Source organism: Triturus cristatus, chromosome 10, assembly GCF_964204655.1.
Source record: "Triturus cristatus chromosome 10, aTriCri1.1, whole genome shotgun sequence".
Classification (NCBI taxonomy): domain Eukaryota; kingdom Metazoa; phylum Chordata; class Amphibia; order Caudata; family Salamandridae; genus Triturus; species Triturus cristatus.
The window spans coordinates 306,650,913-306,671,570 of NC_140593.1; the positions used below are offsets into that span (position 1 = coordinate 306,650,913).

The 20,658-nt window shown below is 41.7% G+C and overlaps 1 protein-coding gene across 2 annotated transcripts in view; it reads left to right on the top strand.

Moving 5' to 3' along the window:
• Positions 1-20,658, top strand: part of NMT2 (N-myristoyltransferase 2) — a 257,288-nt gene that overhangs the window by 180,454 nt on the left and 56,176 nt on the right. For both annotated transcript variants that reach the window (XM_085631260.1, XM_085631259.1), the window contains exons 4-6: positions 7,584-7,702; positions 18,801-18,892; positions 19,007-19,123. In XM_085631260.1, coding sequence (XP_085487386.1) covers positions 7,584-7,702; positions 18,801-18,892; positions 19,007-19,123 — 328 coding nt within the window. The remainder of the gene's footprint in view (positions 1-7,583; positions 7,703-18,800; positions 18,893-19,006; positions 19,124-20,658) is intronic.

Genomic DNA, 20,658 nt, shown 5'->3' on the forward strand with positions numbered 1-20,658 from the left:
AACTACTACTTATACACATAGGAGCACCTGAACCCATCTGACCTCTGATGTTTTATTAAAACAGAGGACAAACTGGTTCCCCTGGCAGTAGGCATTATGCCTCAACTTCCCGAACCTGTAGTGTTAGGCTCAGACATTTCTCAAGTTCTTGAATCTTTTTTTATTTGAAAGCCAAGGGAAATTAACTACTAGAGAGGAGAAGTCACCTTTGCAGACGGAAAGCTTCTCATCTCAAACATGGTTGTAACGAAAGGTTGCAGCCATGTACAAAGAGAGTAGACAAAAGGCTGAAAAGTTGTTGGCCATAATATCGCTGCCGCTAGAACCTGGCAGTCATTTAAATATCGTCAAATCCAGGTTATAACGCTCCAGTATGACGTACAAAGTGCTTGAAAGAGAACCCCACCAGTTAAATTCCCAGCAAACGTCTGCCAAGAGAGATCTGATTAATCACATGACTCCGGAGCGGAGGAAAGGGGGATTACCAAAGAATAACTCCTGTTTCATTGAGTCTTCATATCAGCCGTGTTGCAACATGTCCACGAACACTTGACTGAAGACAAGAAGCAGCAGAGAAGACCCACATTGTCGCAGTTTATCTGGTTGGGATATATGCTGAGTGCACCAGTACTGCAAATGGTGTCCTGATTGTCAGATAAAAAGTCACAGTGACACTGCCAAACCTCACTTAACAATCTCTTCCAATGATTCGGATGCCCTTTCAGAGGTGATGGATTTATTAGGTATTTTGCAATTGTCTGGAAGAGACTAGAGACAGTCTGGTGAATGTTCACTATACCACCTGCTGTCCATAGGCTGTTTGCCTTAAAGGCAAAACAGCAGCTCACCCCTGTGTCAGTTTCATTCCTTTCTTTATGAGAGTCAGATTACACAAAAAGATTCTCATGGATTAAGGAACCAATTTCACTTTTCTGCCAATAAAACTGGTTTGCAAGACACTCCGTAATCTATCATATCAGAATCTCAGTGTACCACCTTGAGACTGGTGGTCTAGATAAAGGCTATAATGAGACCATCAGCCCTGCTGAGGAAAAGGCTAAAGGACTTGGGCACCCATGATTGGGACACAGTGTTACTCTATCACTCTTCAAACTCCCAAAAACCTCACAAGGCACCACTTGGTTTACTCACTTTGAATTAACTTTCTAATCGCAGCTTTGCATCATCCCAATATGGCACAAGAGAAGAGCCATCCCTCAGTCAACATCAATTCTCCATACAGGAAACAGGCGCAGCTAATATACAGAGCTTACAAAACAAGGCCAGTGAAAGGATGCTGGCTCTTCTTCCCACCGCTAACCATAAACTTTGGGTTCTTGCATTCTTGTAATTAAGCTTATTTTTCTTGTGTATTGTGTGTGAATAGTCTACAACATGTGTATTCTGCTCGTGCATGTGAATATGCTGACGTTGATATTAAAAAGAAAAAAGCTTTTCAAATGATCCACTTTTTGCATGCCTTAGTGTAAAATGCATGTCTTCTTTGGTTCTTACTTGTACTCTGGAATAGAATGAGTACAACAGGTCATATTAGTTTTTATCTCTCCTGTCATTTTGTAGGGTAATTTGTGTTTGTCTTGTATTTATGTTAAATGATTTTTAAGATAGACCTCTACTCTGTTGGATGCTGTTCCTTCATAATCATGCAAACCGGTCTTGCATCATTGGAAAGAAATGGTTTTCTGTCATCTGTTTGAAATTCATCTGTGAGGTTAGGCGTTTACATCTAGTCAGATTTGCTTTTATCTGCATTTGAGTTCAGTATTTCATCCTTGTGTTCACAACTGATCCTTTTTTTTAAAGATTGCTCTAATAACATATGAATAGTGGCCATCGAGCTATGGTGATTAGTGAGATAAAAGATTCAGTTGATGACACAATTACCTATCAGTAATTTTTGTTACTGCGATTTCAATTCTTTCACATTACAGTCTTTACTGGACGATTAATCGTCCTGCCACTCCAGATTATTGTTCATCCATCTAAGCAAAAATACACAAACTGCAAACATGGCTTCCTTTCTCTTCCTGTTCTTATTGGTTTAATCAGGTGATGCATATTAGCACTTCAGAAACATCAAGCTGAAAATCAAATTAATGAATTAACATTTATAAACAAGCTGGTTGTCCATATGGACACGGTAGGAGTGTCGAAAATCCAGGACCGTGATGAGAAAGACTTCGAATGACGCTAACTTTGAGTAATGAAGATAAGAGCTAAGTAAATAGGCCATTACCTCCTTGTCCATCTCCCCCATCCCAGTCCTTAGTGTGTGAATCCTACTCAAGCAGTACAAATGGTAATCAGAAAATCAAACATGTGCAACATTTATGCTGCAACACCCTGTGATTTAATTATAATGAAACTCTCACATGAGACCTGTAGGTGCATGAAGAACATGAACCCCTAAGTTTGATGACACCCTGGCTCACACATGTTTGAGATAATTAGACATGAATGTCGCCCAACTGGCAGCCCAAACAAGTGCCCTTTATGGAAGCAGCTTTGCCAGCTAGCCAAGATGTTAATACTAATCCCCCTGCTGGATGTTGCGTGGGTTAAACCCAACATTTGGGTTTCTTCCTTCTCATAAACCACAATGACAGTCCATTTGAACCCCCTTCTTACGGGTGCCATTGAAAGCTGAAGACCTAGACCTGCAACACCAAATGTCATAAACAAGGAATTATGTTTCCTGAAATAAGCGGTTCTCTCTACATAAATTAATAATGCTTAATGCACTTTCAAGGAATATGAAGCATCTTCCACTGGAGTTGGACAAGAGTAATAAACTGATGGAATGTTTGGCAACAATGAAGGACCTGGACTTAAAGGCCTCATTAGTGAAAAAATAGACCAGAGGAAGATCCTAGAAGGAACCACTGAATATAGCCCTAATTTCTTTAATAAGAAATTAAATTCTTCAGTATTTGAGATGCCATGCTATCAATGTATTGAATGTAAGAATCCCTAAAGATGTGTGTAATTTCCCTACTGGCTTTTAGGAATGCATAATGCTAGCTAATGCAAATCTATCCTGCAACAAGCCTAAAACTTTAGCTAGCTTACAAGTTCGACACCAGTTATGTTCCTAAAGTAATGCCAATGCCGTGCTTACACCTTAAGTGTTTCTACATGTCTAGATTGCTTAATAACCATGGTTACTTCAGCTGAGAACAACCCTGATATTGTAACATTAACCTTTCAAACTTCAGATTCCTACACCGAGACATAAAAGCTTCAACTGTGACAGGAACAGATGTCTTGGAGTAGACAGACTGACTGGAACCACGGACGACTTAGCGAACAGAAAACTACTATCACTACTTCCACCTGATCTTTCTGAATGTTTTGTAACACCCTGAAATCGGGTATTGGAGGGAAGGCATACACAGTCCCTGGTGCCATTAACCGCTCAATCACTACCAATGCTTCAGGAGATAGAATTTGACTGTTAAAAAAAAACAGGAAGAAGAGTATTGTCCAAAGCCCTCAAGACATCTAACCAAGAGGTCCCAACCCTTTTTACAAACTGCTGAACATCTAGGGGATGATGAGAAAGGTCAATGACTAGAAAGAACAACTCAGCTAGACCATTTGCCCATTCTACCGTCCCGAAACTTAAATTGCACAGAGAGCCAAGATATTTTATTCTGCCTATAGAAAGGTCAACTGGGTCAGAGATAATAGGAACAAGGATCCCGTCCATACTTGGTGATTTAAATAGGATCTGTTAATGTGACTGTTGGTCTGATTCAAACCACCTAATCCTTTAGACCCTGGAAGAAATAGCTGTATGAAACCCCTTCAATTCTTTCCAATGGCGTATCATTCACAATTCCAGAGGATCCTATCTGTTTTGAGTTACCTTGTCCTTCAAATGTGTCCTCATCCTCTCCCGCTAGCATCTATAACCTTTGCAGGTGGGAGGGAAACTAGGCAATATTTTTCCAGGTTTTCTGGATGATTTGTTAAGGGATCAGGGATTCATACATCTGACAATTCCGGCTCCCAAACACCAGGAGATGAACCTAAGGAAATAAATGTGGGCGATACCAAGGCAGAATTGTCTCAGTTGACAGGATATTCCTCTGCACCCTTAGCCACTTTCAGGCTGGAGCTTCCGATTTTGCTAGAAAAGAACTCCGATACAGAGCCAACATTTGTTGCCTGTGGATTGTAAAACACATTTGTCCCAGATCACAACTGAACATCTCTCCGATGAATTAGAGATGTTGATTTTCCAGCAAGTGGGATAGCTTTACGTTTATTAGGAAACTGTGCTCCAATAGCATTTTACAGATGAGCTGCATCTGTTATGAACCCTTCAGAAGAGAAGAAGCAGCAATCACCCGATCTTCCTAATATGGAAAGACTAGTATCCCCTCAGCTTGAATTCAACCCACCACTGATTGTAAGAACTTTGTGAAACCTCTTGGGGCAGATAAAATCCCAAATTGCTGAACTTGAAACTGCTAGCGCTGATTTTGGATGCAAAATCACAGATATCTCAGAACGTTTGTTTTAGAGAGCCTCTTCAATCTTTGACGAGGAAAATAGATGTTTATCCTCTCCAGATCCAACACCAGTCTGTAGTCTCATAATACTTTCTCTACCAAAAATAGAATTGAGTCGCACCCTCTGCCTTCTCTCTGTCTCTCTGGTACTGTGATGATTGTCACCTTTCCCAGATGTTTTTGATTTCCTTTCAGCAGTGGTCATCCAAAAGAAAAGTCTGACAGAAGAATTGATCTGGTGAAGAAGAAAACTGCACTCGATAATCCTTGTTTGCAATTTTTGTCTCCCATCTGCCGGGCACATTCTGTCCCCAAATCATGAAAAGCTGTTGGGAAACATCCAACAGGCAACTCGGAATGGTCTGGAGCATAGTAATGCTTTTGGAGATGAAACAAACCCCTCACCCTGGCCTCGACTCTTTACACAAAAAGCCTCTTTAGAACCTATTCCCAGTCCAAACACTAGTCAGTAGCTAAACCCCCCTTCCTCAGAAGAATGAGCAGACTGGGCCATCAGCTTTCTGTTTTCCGAGCATCTTTTGACTAATTCTTGCAGATTTGGACAAAATAATTTTCATCTTGAAAAAGGAAGAGTCAATATCATTGCTTTCTGCAATACATTCAAACACGCATCTTAACTGCAATCGCAGAATCTGATGCTACAGCTGCTGCCCCTCAAGACGCAAAAGAAATGTTCACTGGCAAACGGACTAGCTGGTCCATTATTGACAGTGTTGATGCTGAATCTGTGCCTTGTTGTTTTTACTCAACCCAATACCTGAAACTCTTTAAGGAAACCGTGAATAATGTAATTTGAATATGTGCTTCGTATGATAGCAAAGTTTGATGCTACATAAGCATTTGTAACTGATGATTCAACGTTCTTTTTTCACAGCATCTAATGGAATGTCCTTGTCTAAAACTATCACCCTTTGTGATGATAAGCCTGCCATTAACAATTCCACTTTGACTATTGCATGAATTTCATCAGCAAACTTGCGTAAAGGATATCTCTTTATCAGAGATCTCAGGAAGGATTGTGACTCCTTTCATTTGATGACAGCGCATTCTGTACTGTATAATGTAAGCGCGAACAATCAGGTTGATTTTTTTTACAGTAACTGAAAAAATTCTCCTCATCCATGCCAACATAGGTCTCAGAAAATGCCAAATGTTCTTCTAAATGTCCTAACACTTCAGACAATACAAGTCCTTGTATGAAACAACTACTGGCCTCTTCCTCCTCAGCTTCTGCTTTCATGACCGATCCTTGGTACCATTGTAATCTTAGGAACTTTGGCAAGTGGGTGCCCTTCTGGTACCACAAATGCAGATCTTGATCATCTTTTGAATAGTGCCGAAGTTAATTTTACCTTCAGGTTGAGGAGAAGAGTCTTGTAAACTCAAAGCAGATTCAGGCAAGTTTTGGATGGTACCATTTCTAGGACAACTTCCTTTGCCGTGTCATGCCACATTCAATCACCCTACATGCTCTGTTTTGGTTCTCGGCAATGAGAACTTCTGGTTTTAGACCTTTTACTGAGTTACCAAGTAGCGCAGCTGCACAATGTCTCGCAATACCACCACCATCATGTCTAATCCAGGCAAAGGCGCCGGCTGTGACCTTAATCTGTCTGGAAGTAAATTGCCCATGAGGACAACATCAAACTTGCACTCTGGTTAATCGAAGAAGGGTAAGCAGGGTTGCCCAATATTATCTTTATGTTGCACTGATATCATACTCGTATGTTGTGCTACTATGTTGTAACCTATTACGCTGTAGCAGGTTCTTTGGCTGAATGATTAACCTTAAACCAAGCCTACTTCACAAAGCTGCGCGTTCAAAGTACCACTGAAAATATTTATGTATGTAATTATTTAGGGTCTGGTATAGCACAGCTATCGAACATTAATAAAGTTTGTGGGTTTGCTTCTATAGACAAACAGAGTAGGAGAATGTAGCAGTAATGACTGACGAAGACTGACACGTATGTAATGCAGTGAATGGTTAAAGCACTCATTTATCTGCTTCGCACTGAATGGCTTGTGACAGTCTCTTCTTTTCTCTCCCCCCCACCCACACCCCCCCTCCATCCCGTGAGAGCTCTTGCTTTCCTCCTCTGCAGCAACCTGGCTTCTGCTCCATCAGGGATGCCCATACGCCCTACCCTGTGTTCTCGGTCTCTTGCTCTGGCTTCTAGTACCATGGAAGTAAATGTTCAGTGCTGCCTCCATTAGCGCCTCTAGGTTACCTGACCTCCCGGAGCTTGCTCTGCCCAAAAAGACTACTAGTATGGGAGCTGGACGCCTGGGCATGCGCAGTAGCTCTCTTAAGACTTCTAAGCTTTTATCATTAGTTCTACGCCGCTCTCTTTTTATAGCTTAGCACTCCTAGGAATGAAGCAGCTCAATCATCTTTCATCTCTGCTCTGTAATCAAGCTTCACATTTATTTATTTGGGAAGTAGCTTGTGCATTTTGTTTTCCTGGTGAGCTTTTGCTGTGATCTGGGACTTCGGATTAATTACTAACTTATCTTTGAGAAAAAACTCAAGTACTGAGAGTGACCCTCGAAGAGGAAATAGAGTATGCAAGGGAAGGGAAGGAAAGCACCTTTCAAAAAAACCTACACATTCATCTTAACAGAGCAATTGAAAAATTGTCAGGACGAATTTGTCACTAATTAAATTGACCCTCTGCCCCTAAATCAAGCCCATCCGAAGCTGAAAATTGTAAGCTGAAAAGATTAAAGTAAATGATATTTTTTGTGATTGCTATTCTAGCTAAATGTCCTTCAATATTGACCATAAATAGATTGATGCAGTTCTTTTTGCTATATGTAATTTATTGATAACACATGCAACCTGCAAAAACATTTTAGAGTCTAAAAAAAGTTCTAGCCTACTATTAAAGCAGTTGCCTCCTGATGTTGTAATTGACTAGGTGATGATAATGATAATGTTTTGCTTATATCAAAGGCACACGTTAGCACATATATTGCTATAAATGTATGCTAATACGTTTTTTTCCCCTTTTTAAATGATAGATGAAGTTATAACTTCTCATGGTGCAATTGAACCAGATAAAGATAATATCCGTCAAGACTCTTACTCTTTGCCGCAGGGTTTTATGTGGGACACTCTGGATTTGAGCAATGCTGAAGTGGTAAGTTCAAACTTTGGTTTGCTTAAAACTAGCTGCTTCATACTCGTAATATGGACTTTTGTATGCTGTTTGTACTATTGAAATTAGCAGATAAATGCCAAGCTAGAAAATTTGAAATAATGTAAGCAATCAAAACCTGGCCATTCAATGGTAACATAACTAGTTTTTGTCTGAGAGCATGGTTCAAAATGCTTGCGATTTATTTTGAACTCTGCTTTGTAACTTAATATGATCCTATTTTATATCTCTTCTGTACAGATAGTTTCTTAGTTGAATGATATCAGTGGAACCACATTCCTGGGAATGTTCAATAAACTGCACACATATCTGGAAAAATTGCAAAGCTGAACCAGCGGTTAGAAAATCTCCTCCAGGCATTGCCTGGGAGAACAAGCATCTAATAGAAGTGGTTGAGCATCTTTTCTTTTTGTGGGAAAATAAACATATACAGTTCTAAGGGTTCTGCTTCCAGTGTTACAGAGTTGCTAAAAGGACAATCAAATAAAGCCATGTCGCAGAGTGTGCGAGACACAATCTGTTCTGTAATTGCAATTGTTGTAAGTAATCTGCTGCTACTACTCAAAGTTTACTTGCAACCTTTGAACACCTCCCCAAGTTAATTTCATTGTTGATCGTTTTGGCAATCCGAAACCACATTATTATTTATAAAGTTCAGCCATGATTTTCATATGATTTCTTTTCATGTGATTTTGCTCTGGCTAGTTTTTTGTGTCAATTAATGAAGTAGTTTGAAGTACGTATCTTACATTCCCTGACAGTGGACCCCGTTTGTGAAACATGTATTCAATGAGTATTCTTGGTTTCTTTTTTGTCTTTAGAGGTCTTAAGTCTTTGCAGTCTCAATTAACTACTTTAAAGATGCAAAGAAGGGAGGGTGGAAAAAAATGGAGGCTTCCGTTTCCCTGTGCCTGACGTGCATTGGCCATTTTTCTAAGTTTTCGCTATCTTTCATGCTATTCCATTGAGGATCCTTGTTGTCATCTTTGTGGAAATAAACTAGCCTTCATCTACTTGGAAACTACAGAGATGTAGATCCTTCCCACACTTTCGGCTCACTGACTATTGAGATTTTAGAATAAATTTATAAACCAAACCATTTCTCTGATCATTGCTCATCCTGTGAGGGTTTAAATGTAGAAACTGATTCCGCTTGCTCTATCATGCCACATATCCATGTAAATTGAACTTTTCAACATTTTTGTCTTTTTTCATTGGTTTAAGCCTTTTTCACAACAGTTTCTTTGCCATCATTAAGAGTCTTCAAATGCCAGCATTGTGCACCCTGCTTTCGACCTTGGTCAGAGCTATGTAAAATATGCCTTGCTACTTGTTTCCTTAGGGACTTTGCTCAATACATATTGACTTAGTGAATAACAGTCGTCAGGATGTTGCACAAGGCCAAGCTTGCAACATCCTTACTGTAGCTCATCCCTGTACCTTCCCAATTTGCTTAACAGGTCTCCTTTTGCCTGGCCGGGGGGCAAACATCTGCACCTAATGCAGATATGTAAGAGCTGTCCATGGTCCTGTTCAGTGCGACAACATAATATTTTGTCAATGGATGCCTTTATAACTTCTGAATGTACCTTCTTCAAATCACGAAGTCAGCATGGTAGCCAGGAAGTCCTATGTTGCATGATTAGTTAATGGATATTTGAGAGAACTTATGACCCATCAAACACTGTTTTGTGGGTTATTGGTTCTGTACTGTCTATCCAAATTGTAAGGTGACACCTGTAACATGAGGTGGTCCTGCTGGCTATGAAGACATTGAAGCCTGTTTTCTCTTGTGACTTCATAATCATCGCTTGGAAGATTCGCATCCAATCGGCATGACGTTAGATTATATAAATATAAAATCAAAGATCTTTCCTCCTCCTATTTGAAAGCTGTTTTACTAAATTGGTGTAAGAATTTCTGTCACAATCAAATATTGTCCACACTGCAAAAATCCTCCAACATTAACAATCATTTTAGTAGTTCTTTCTTCATATGTAAATGAGAACAGTGGAAGATTCTGACAAAAGGACGTGTCTTACTGGGGATTTTTAGTATGATTAGGAATTATCTGACTGCTTACAACTTCCTGCGTGGGCTGACACCAATGTTGTTAACTTTAGAAACACCAGTTGAAGATAAATAAAGCCATCGTGAAGAGTTGAGATAAAGATTCCAAACAAAGCACTTCATTGATTGCTTGTAAGAAGGGATATGTTAATTTCTCAAGTTTTTTCTTACCCAGATTCCTAAACAGGAACACATTCCAGGCAGCTTTGATAAAATGAGTTAAAATCTCGATGAACAATAACCGATCACCCTCCAATTTAATCTGCAAAACAGGACACATTAAAGTTCCTGTTGTGAACACCGAATATGGATTATTCCAAAGTGATTCCACTACAGTTCTGCACCTTACTAAAGCCACTAAGCAGTCTCTCACTTTACTTAACTCGAATATTGGTTTTATTTTAGTTGTGGGTGACTGTAAACTATACAGTATTGCCATCTGGGAAAGAACCCGAATATGGTTTGGACCGGTAAAATATGCAAAAGCAATCTATACATAAATCATACAACTGAAGATTAAATAAAATGATATAAGCATTACAGTAGAAGTATTTATAATTGTGTTTTTAATAGAAAGCAGAATGGCAGAATAGATTAGTGAATTATATTATAAAAGATAAACATACTAGTTATAATTTACATTTACACGGTTTGTGGTTATCTGAAATTGCTCAGAGAAACATTTAACCCTGTTAGAGTAAGAAACAAGAGTTATCAATCAATCAGGGACTTGTGAAGCGCACCACGGAGCCGTGAGGGTCTCAAGGTGCTGGGGGGGGGGGGGGCTGGTTGTGCAGCTCCTAATAAGCTGAAGAGCCAGATCTTGAAGCTTTTCCTGAAGGTGTGCAGAGTGGGAGAACGTCTGATATTGAGTGGGAGTTTGTTCCAGGTCTTTGGCGCGATGTAGGAGTAGGCTCATCCACCCGTTCTGGCTCTGCGGATGCGCGGGGTGTCGGCGAGGGTGGCGGACCCGAGGTTTCTCTTGGGTGCGTGGAAGGAAACTCTTTCGTTGAGGTATTGGGGTCCGGTGTTGTGGAGGGATTTGTAGGTGTGAGTGAGTAGTTTGAAGGTAACTCTCTTCTCGACGGTGAGCCATTGGAGGTCTCGTTGGTGCTGGGTGATGCGTTCGTGTCGTGGGCTGCGGAGGACGAGCCTGGCAGTGGTGTCCTGGATGGTCTGGACTTTTTTCGGAGCAGGGATTTCTAGAGGGCGTTTCCGTAGTCCAGTCTGCTGGCTATGAGTGTGTGGATGACGGTCTTTCTGGATTTGGGGGGATCCACTTGAAGGTCTTGCGAAGGATGCGGAGGGTGTTGAAGCACAAGGAGGAGACAGCGTTGATCGGTCGGGTCCTGGTGAGGACAGAGTTGAGTATGATGCCAAGGTTCCGGGTGTGGTCCGTGGGAGTAGGGGGCTGCCGTGGGCAGAGGGTCACCAAGTGTTGTCCCATGCAGAGGGGGTGGGTCCGAGGACTTCTGTCTTCTCCGAGTTGAGCTTCAGACAGCTGCTTCTCATCCAGGATGCAACGTCTCTCATCCCTTCCTGGAAGCTGAGTCTGATGGCGTCGGGTTGCCTTGTGAGGGAGAGGATAAGCTGGGTGTCGGCATAGGATACTATGCTGAGTCTATGTTGTCTTTCGATGGCGGCAAGGGGGGCCATGTAGATATTGAAGAGCGTGGGGCTGAGCGATGATCCTTGGGGTACTCCACAGTTTATCTCTTTGGGTTTGGAGAGGAAAGGCGGCAGTCTGTTTCTTTGGGTTCGGCCGGTGAGGAAAGAGCAGATCCAGTCGAGGGCAGTTCCCTGTATGCGGGCGTCGTGGAGTCTGGCTGTGAGAGTGCGGTGGGAGACTGTGTCAAAGGCTGCAGAGATGTCAAGTAAGATGAAGGCCACAATGTGGCCCTGGTCGAGGAGAGTGCGGATGTCGCCTGTGGCAGCGAGTAGGGCGGTCTCGGTGCTGTGGTTGCTGCGGAATCCAGATTGGGAGGAGTCGAGGATGGAGTGGTCTTTAATGAAGTTCGTGAGCTGGCTGTGGATGATCTTCTCGGTGACGTTAGCCCGCAAGGGGAGGAGAGAGATGGGTCTGTAGTTTTTGAGGTCCGTAGGGTCTGCGGAGGGCGTCTTGAGGAGGGGCTTGACTTCTGCACGTTTCCAGTCATCAGGGAATGTGACAGATTCGAAAGTGGCGTTGATGGTGCATCGTAGCTTGGGTGCTATGGTGGCTCTGTGGAAAATGTGCGGCTAGCAGGGGTCCGTGGAGGCCCCCGAGGGAAAGTTCTTCATGGTCGTGACGGTGGTGACCGGGATCCAGGCGGAGATGGTAGGCTGGCTGGCATTGCTGGGGGTGGGCGTGGTTTCGGCGTCGGGTGTCTGTTTGTTGAAGTTGTCGTAGAAGGACTTGATCTTGAGATGGAAGTAGGATCCGAGTTTGTTGCGGAAGCCCTGGGAATGAGTGACATCCAAGGCTTCACTTGTGGGTGTGGTGAATTCCTGGATGATGCTGAAGAGTTCCTTCGAGTTGCTGGAGTTGGCGAGGATTTTGTCCTGGATGAAGGTCTTTTTGGTGGATCTGATGCGTTGGTGGTATTCTGTCATGGCGTTCTTGTAGGTGGTTCGAGCGTCTGGCGTTTTGGTGTTTCTCCATACACTCTTGAGACATCTGCAGGTGCGTCTGGATTCTCAGAGGTCAGTGTTGAACCAGGTGGCGATCATGGGGCGCTGTCTGTCGAAGGTACAGAGGGGGGAGAGCTTGTCTGCGCAGTTCGAGATCCATCTCTGGAAATGCCCTATTAATATATTGTCATAAGTTTACAAACATACTTGTCTACTTCAAAGGGACAAAGGTACGGAACAGACCTTTTAATGAAAGGAATAGGCCAAATGTAATTTTGTTCATTAACCCATTGCCCAATCATAACAGGGTTATTTGCATTGTCATTGTAACATCAAGACTTACAGGTGCATTTGTTGTTGAGATGGGTATAATTCATTTTTTCTTTGTAATCCTGGATATATGAAATTACGTCCTTCTTGTGAAGGAGTTCGATGAAGGACTAAAGTAGGAATGTGAATATTTGATGATACAAGCAAAGTGAAAGAAAATACAGGGGGAAAGGCGATTGGGTATGGAGAAAAATACAAAGTGAAAAAATCCTTATCACTTGGGTTACATTCATACAGACCTAACTTTGTCTGAAATTCTAATGTGGTCTTTACGTGTTTTAATTTTCCAATTAACATTTCAAGGTTTTTACACTGTTGCCAAGGCAACAGTCAATGATGATACGCTCTCGTTTATCTTTTCATTCAGTAACGAAAGTCTCGTCAAGCGCTTCAAATCCTGACTTAAGATTAGCCCAGAACTTTGTTTGTCCACCAGCCAGGCAAAGCTTTGTTCCTAAGCACTTCCAAAAATCTATTCCTATTTATTTTGGTGTAGTTTCAAATATTCAGATTTATTTTGCTTTTAATTAATTCATTGGGATTGCCTCTTTCACCTCTAGAAGCTGGTCACTTGATATTTACATATGACTGGGTGGCTGTTGAACTGCTTCCTGTGCATTTAGGTACCCACTTGATTTCTTTAGAAAACAGAGTGTTCAAGCGTTTTTGTTGGATAGTACCCAGCAAATGGAAGCAGGCCATATCCGGTTTAATTTAGATTGCTTTTTAAAGCAAACACTGGGGTTTTCAGTTCTTCTCCCATGTGAGGAATGGTCATATGAAGTTTGCGAGAGACCGGTTTTGAGACTACCCTTTGAGTCTTCTATGTTCTTAATTCATTTATGCTTGTCTTACGGTCGGTCTTGACAGCACAGCGGTCTCCAGACAATTAAGTAATCATTGCTGTAGAGGGACTCTGGCCAGCACACTTATTGGGGACCAGATATGTTTTGAATGGGCAGAAGTTATGTGCTTCCACAAAAAAGTGCTTGCATCAGGCTCTCTACAAAGCGTCTCCCCCTGAGGCCAAGGCCCAAAAGACTAATTTAGATTCACGTGCGCTCCCCAGAATCCCAGAAGAATGGAGGGACTTACTGGAAGCTCAAATCTCGGCGATGTAAGACTCACGATCGGGGCGCTCAGGCCACATAAGTCTCCAGGGACGGACTGTCTAACGGCCCTTTTCTATAAAACCTATGCACCCGAGTTATTGCCCCATCTGACAACCCTTTTTAATGACATTGCATCGGGACAGGCGGTCACCCTACGGCAGAGGCGCTCATTACAGTAATTCCAAAGGTGGGGAAGAACCCACAGCTATGCGCCTCATATTGGCCGATTGGTCTATTAAATCTCAATGCCAAACTCTACTCTGCTCTCCTAGCGTCCCGTTTAGAAAACCTAATGCCCGATATTATCCATCCGATCAGTCCGGTTTTTATCAAAGGGAGGCAGACTCAAGACAATATCCGCAGAAACCTGCGTCTTATAGAAAAAGTAAACAAGTTCAAAATACCAGCGATAGTACTGGGATTAGATGCGGAAAAAGCCTTCGACAGGGTGGATTGGCCTTTCTTGTTTCTCACTCTGGAGAGGTTTGGCTTTGGGGAAGGCTTCATTCAAATGATTAAAGCTAACTATATAGACCCGCACTCTAAGGTACCGGTTAGCACGGCGTTCTTTGAGCTTGGTTGAGGCATAAGGCAGGGGTGTCGATTGTCCCCACTGCTATTTGCCCTGAGTATTGAGCCGCTGGCTGCCCGACTCAGGCAAATCCAGACATCCAGGGGATCAGGATTGGGGGGGGATGAGCATAAGGTGTCATTATTTGCAGACAACATCCTGTCGACTCTCACGGCTCTTCGAGCATTACAGTCGGAGTCAAGGAGTTCAAGAAGATGGCTGGCTTTAGAGTTAATTTCTCTAAATCCTCAATACTAAACAGAACACGGCCAGAGGGGGAGAAACTACAAATACAGGAGGAATCCTCATTCACATGGGCCAAACACAGCTTAACATATTTGGGGATTCAGATCACCCCTCGCATAGAAGACTTATTCCAAGCAAACTTCCCACAACTACTTCGTCAGATAAAACAGGAACTACAATGCTGGAAACGTTGTTTATATCCTGGCTCGGTCGGAAACGCGCAGTCAAAATGACCCTTCTCCCTAAGTTTTTATACCTGTTCCAGGCACTCCCAATAGAGCTGGGTGACGAGTTTTTAAAAGGGATTCGCTCCATGATCCTACGCTTCAGGATGGAGAAGCGAGGTTACCCTTTCATGTGTTGAGAAAACCTGCGGGAGTCGGACAAACACTGGCTTCACATGGATTGAGCCATCATGGGTCAGACAATTTGGGACGTGCTTTGGAAATCCAAACAGAATATTAACGCATACTTAAGCACCCCCACTAGGACTACTCTTAGGACATGGGACGAGGTGACTAGGAATTTGGGATGGACCTCCTTTCCCTCCCCTTATACACCTATACATTTTAACCCAGACTTCCCGCCCGCGTTGAAGGAAGGCCCATTTGATGCACGGCGAGAGGGAGGGTGTTGAGTACTCTCAGATTTATTCCATAACTATGACATTCTCACCTTTGAAAATTGCCAGCGTGAATTTGGGGTGCCGACCACGGAACATTTTCATTACTTCCAGCTTAAGCATTGGGCACTACATCCACAAGTAAGGGAGGCAGCAACTAGAGACCTGACCCCAAAGGAAACCTTTGTGCGGAAAGTGAGTACCTCAAGGGGCACTATCTCCTTTCTGTACAAGTTGTTGGTATCCACTACAAAGGCACCACAGCCTAGATACAGAGGTACATGGGAACAGACTTTAGGGAGAGACATAACAGAAGGGAAATGGAAACACCTGTGGTCCGACATCCCTAAATTTAACCATTCCCTTGACTTGAGAGAGGCGCACTACAAAATATTATTCGATTGGTATTTGGTACCCGCAAAGCTCAGGAAGATTTTTCTCATCACCTCGGATTGATGCTGGATGTGGGATCCTCCGGGTGTTTCACCATATCTGGTGGGACTGCCCGACGATTAAGCCATTCTGGGAAGAAATTCTGACCCAAATGAAACACATCCTGAGATACCCTTTACCGAGTTCTATAGGCGCGACCATACTGGGCCTCAAGGACACCACACTAGAGCACCAAACTAAGGCAGACAAAGCAATTATGTGGGCTTGCCTGGGAGCACCTAAGAAGGCGATAGTGGCTAACTGGAAGAAAAAAGAAGCACCAGTGCTGGCGCAATGGCACGCACGATTATGGAAAATACTCCCGATGGAACGTATGTCTGATATCTTTAGAGACAAATATATACAATTTTTGAATACAAGTGAGGTCCACTGGTAGCGTATCTTACAAAGGGGCTCCCACTGGCAGTATGTCCACCCACATTACGGGGGCTACACGTGTTTCAGTTTTAAGTGCCACGACAGAGATTATACAGAGGACACCTGGCGATTAAGGGAAAGGCTTGTGTCGGAAACTACACGTGAAGACTCCACTCCATCAGTTGGCATAGAGTAGCAGCAAGAGAAAGATGGGTATGGCTTCACCACCACCACGGAGGGTGGTGGGAGAGGGAGTTGGGGTTGTTTGTTAATTGTACTTTGGAAATTCCAAGGACGCAAGGCAAGTGATGAGCAGCACCAGATGATCATTCCAGCACTGAGAGAATGTGAGAAAATTAGCATAAGATGGCATGTTGGAATGGTGATACGGCTACTAGCTGTAATTGTTCGAACTGTTTTATAACATTTTTGCCAATAAACAGAAACTTGACCCCCAAAAAAGTGCTTGCCCTCCACACAGCTGTGATCATTTTGTTTATCTATCCAGCTCCCTGAGATTGAACTTTCAGGGGCACATGCATAACATTCTAATGCCATAAAGGTGTCTTGGATAACTAGGTAATTTATGGTGTTGTTCTCCGGCAGTAGCACAGATGGAAGGGGGACAGTCATTAACCTATATAGATGTTTAGGTCTGGCTTGACAGTTTAGCTGTCACCTGACCTTTTAACCTACACCAATGTTATTCTTCCGTTCTTTACTTCCACACAAATACATACTTTGAAATGTATTTTGTATTGCTTAACCTTACCATACAACATTCTTTTAAAGCCAGACCTATTGACATTGCCAATGCTTGTTTTATTTTCTTTCTGCGAATCAGTCTGGGCGTGTGGGTTGCTAGCCTGCATCTTTTAGTTTGTTTCATAGTCTTTTTCATTTCCCAACACAACCTTGTTTGCTTGTCCCTCATTCTGTAACTGTGTGTATTTGAGAAGGAATTTATTTGTAAATGGATGATCTATTATACCCCTGCCAGTGGACAAAAACTGGTTTCTAATCTGAACAGTGAATTAAATGAATATGGAGATTGTAATTGGCAAGGAATTCTAGAATATTTTTTTACTAGGGATTATGCATTATGTAATATTTATTGTTTTGTCCTTTCTCTGCTACATCGCAAATATTATTTTTTAAAAGATGGAATTTATTCATTTTTAGCACTATCTATTGTTTAAAATCGTATTGTAGGTCCCTTCGTTTTTCAAGATGTAAGATGTACATAAAACTAGGCATTCTGCTTATTATTAGGACAACTACATATAGTATGTTGAACAGTCTTGTGCATTAGAACTAAAGGAAAATGTTGAATGACCCTTATATTTAACTGATAGTATTGTTTATGATTATCTCACTTTATTGCACATTGATGGTAAGTGTATATCATAGAATGTTTTAGCTTTTGATTATGATCTGTATTATGCATTGTGCCGGATATGAGGCAATACATTACCCACAATGCATTGGACTGCTATTCCTGAATCTTGGTTTTAATTAGTGGCGCCTTTAATTAATTGAGTGACATTTTTATGTTAAATAGGCACATGAAACTGTCTTATTTACCTTGAGAAAGCCCATGGGGGAGGTTTGTAATTAGTCAATCGTGATGCTTTTGCACCTTTTCTTGAAGACTGCACTTAGGACAATAAAAGCATTCTTCGGCAGTCTATATGGAGCTACTGGCTATATTTTTGACTGAAAAGTGAATGTTTTCTGTGGTTTTATACTTTATTATTTGCACTTCGCAGCTTGGTGTGACCTTGTTTGCCCATGCTGTGAATAAATGATGCCTTAGTTATGGGACTATAGAGCTCTTTATGAATGAGACAAGCATAGGAAAGACACGTTTTCGCCGGCCTGCTCAGCTTCAAGAGGCATTGCCAGGAAGCACCTCCACCCAACCCGCCCCCCCATATAATTCAGAGCCCAAAACAGAAAGCCTTTTCCATGAGTAATTGTGCGGTACTGCTATTTTAGATGTATATCACCTAAAAAACCAAGCTTGATTGGCACAGCACTTCATATATTTGTGTCTTACTCTTCTTACTTCAGGCTTCGGCATGGCTTCCTTGTGGGTTACTCTTTAATTTCATTGAATAATATATGCTTAAGAAATGGGTTTTCCATGATAGGAATGTGGTACTCCTTAAAGTACTTTCACAGGTAATGTGCCTGAAAGAGGATGCATAGTAATAAAAAGAGAAGACAGACTTAGGTTGAAGTTGCAGTGGCATCTGGGAGTTCACTGGAGTGTTAGCCGAGATAATTGCTATACCGTGTGAGAGGTTACTTGTTGAAAGGCTGCTTTTACAGATAGAACAAAACCATGAAAGCATGTTTTGAAGGTACGCCTATCTTCCAAGCAGCCTACAAAAGCAGTTGTGAGTCATTTGAAGCTTGTAGCTCCCTGGCTGCGGATTATCAAGGACATGTACGAGAACATTCTCCAGCTGATGCTCAGGCTAACCACAACTGAATAAAGAGCACAACAATTAATCAAGTGTCAGGAAGGCGTTTAAAGTGAACCCTTTCTTGTCAAATGCTTGTGTTGGACCGTGGTATAAAAGATCTGGGATCTTAATCGAAATGCTTTAGAAAATTCTGGAACGGTATGACTTGGATGACGCATGCAGTACCTCTGCTTTAAATTGCTCTATTAATGTGCATTTTTTCATCTGGACCTTTTAGCTAAAAGAACTGTACACATTGTTGAATGAAAATTATGTAGAAGACGACGACAATATGTTCAGATTTGATTATTCACCAGAGTTTCTGCAGTGGTAAGTACATATGCTTTTGTGGGGGGAAAACGGGTGGGTTGCATTATTTCTTGCTTTTTCTGTTGTCCCATATAAACAGTGGTTAACTGTATCCTATCTACAAATTCTTCCCAGGGCGCTGCGTCCTCCAGGTTGGCTTCCTCAGTGGCACTGTGGAGTTCGTGTAACATCAAATAAAAAATTAGTTGGGTTTATAAGCGCTATCCCTGCTAACATTCGCATTTACGATAGGTAAGTGACAATGCGTGCAGTATCTTCTCAATTAAATATTTCAAATTCATAATAGCACTAAAACTGAGCATTAGTTTTAGTTCTCTCTTTCTATTTTGGTATTTTACATTCAACCCCTGAACCTTAAACTTTGAACACTCATTGTCTTAACTTTATCTTAAATATTATAATTATCTCATCATGTTTTAACAACTTGAAGAACTAAGAGGCATCATAACGTTTAAGAGATTACTAAAACTGTACAGGACTTTTCCAACTATTCAAATTACTCTGCAGAATTACACATTCCTGTACAGTCATACTAACTCCTCTCATGCTTTTTACCCTTTTGAAAAACATTTCCCACTTAACTGACTAGCAGCATATAGTAACTATTCTCACTGCTAGATGTCAGAATCTAGTACATTGGTGTTACAATGAAGACATGAGCCTAGTGCAAACAAAAACAAGTAGTACCTTTTCCCTTGGTTGAGTAGTAAATGGTTGGTAATCAGGGTGCGGGGAGGCCTACACACTTCTGGGCCCCGGTGTCACTGCTCCTGCTACACTGTTGCTGGCTACGCCTCTGAACAGGTGCTTAACTCAGCCACTTTTCAGGCCTAACAGAACATGTTAAAATTAAAAGAAACAGAGTGGACATGTCCGTGTGGGTAACAGAAGATCTCCTTGATTCTCTGACTGTGCTATTCTCCGAGTTTAAATAACCAAAGACATTTTATTTCCATCCTGTGATCCTTAGTTTCTAGATGAAGAAAAAATTTAAGATGCAAAAACGTCCAATCCATGCTGCCTACCCCAATCCTTAATTTTCCTTGCTTTATATGAAACCATTTCTTCAGATCATCGAACGACCTTGAAAACCCAGCACGTACCCATTCTTTCGGCCTTAATCACAGCTTTTCTTCGTTCCCTGATCAACCCAGTTCCAATTTGACAGTGTCGCAGAGTGAATCAGTCCTAGCAGCCTAAGAGTTAGCATTTTTTCCTTAATGAAATCCACCAGAACCTCCCTCTTATCCAGGTAAACAATATATAACGTATTTAACCCAGCCTTCAGGAACTTGAAAAAAGTGCTTTTTTTCAAGTTGACGTTAAAATAATAAGGCCATGTATAATTTGTACAAAGTTGCGCCCCTAAATCATGTTTGAGTGGAAGAAGAAGCACATAGATGTTACTGCAGTGTACTTCAAACTGGAAAAGTGATCTTTAAATAGGATTAATTTATTTGTTGTTTTCCTGGGAGGGCTATAGATCAGTTATATCACAGCTATTTCAATACGATAGTTGGCTGTAGGTGTACCTCCTGTAGACCCTATATTCGTAAAGCAGGGTTGTATGAATTCCTCCAGGTAAACTGCATTTTAGGAGATAAAAACATGGGTAGGGTAATTGAGAAGACTGATTTTTCTATTGGATAGATTTTTGATGAGGAAACGTACTGTTCAGGTTTTGCCAGATTAATAGCAAATGTCCTAGCAAACGTGCAGGAAAACTTTTAGGTTTTTTAAGGGGACTGAAGTGATAGGATTATAAT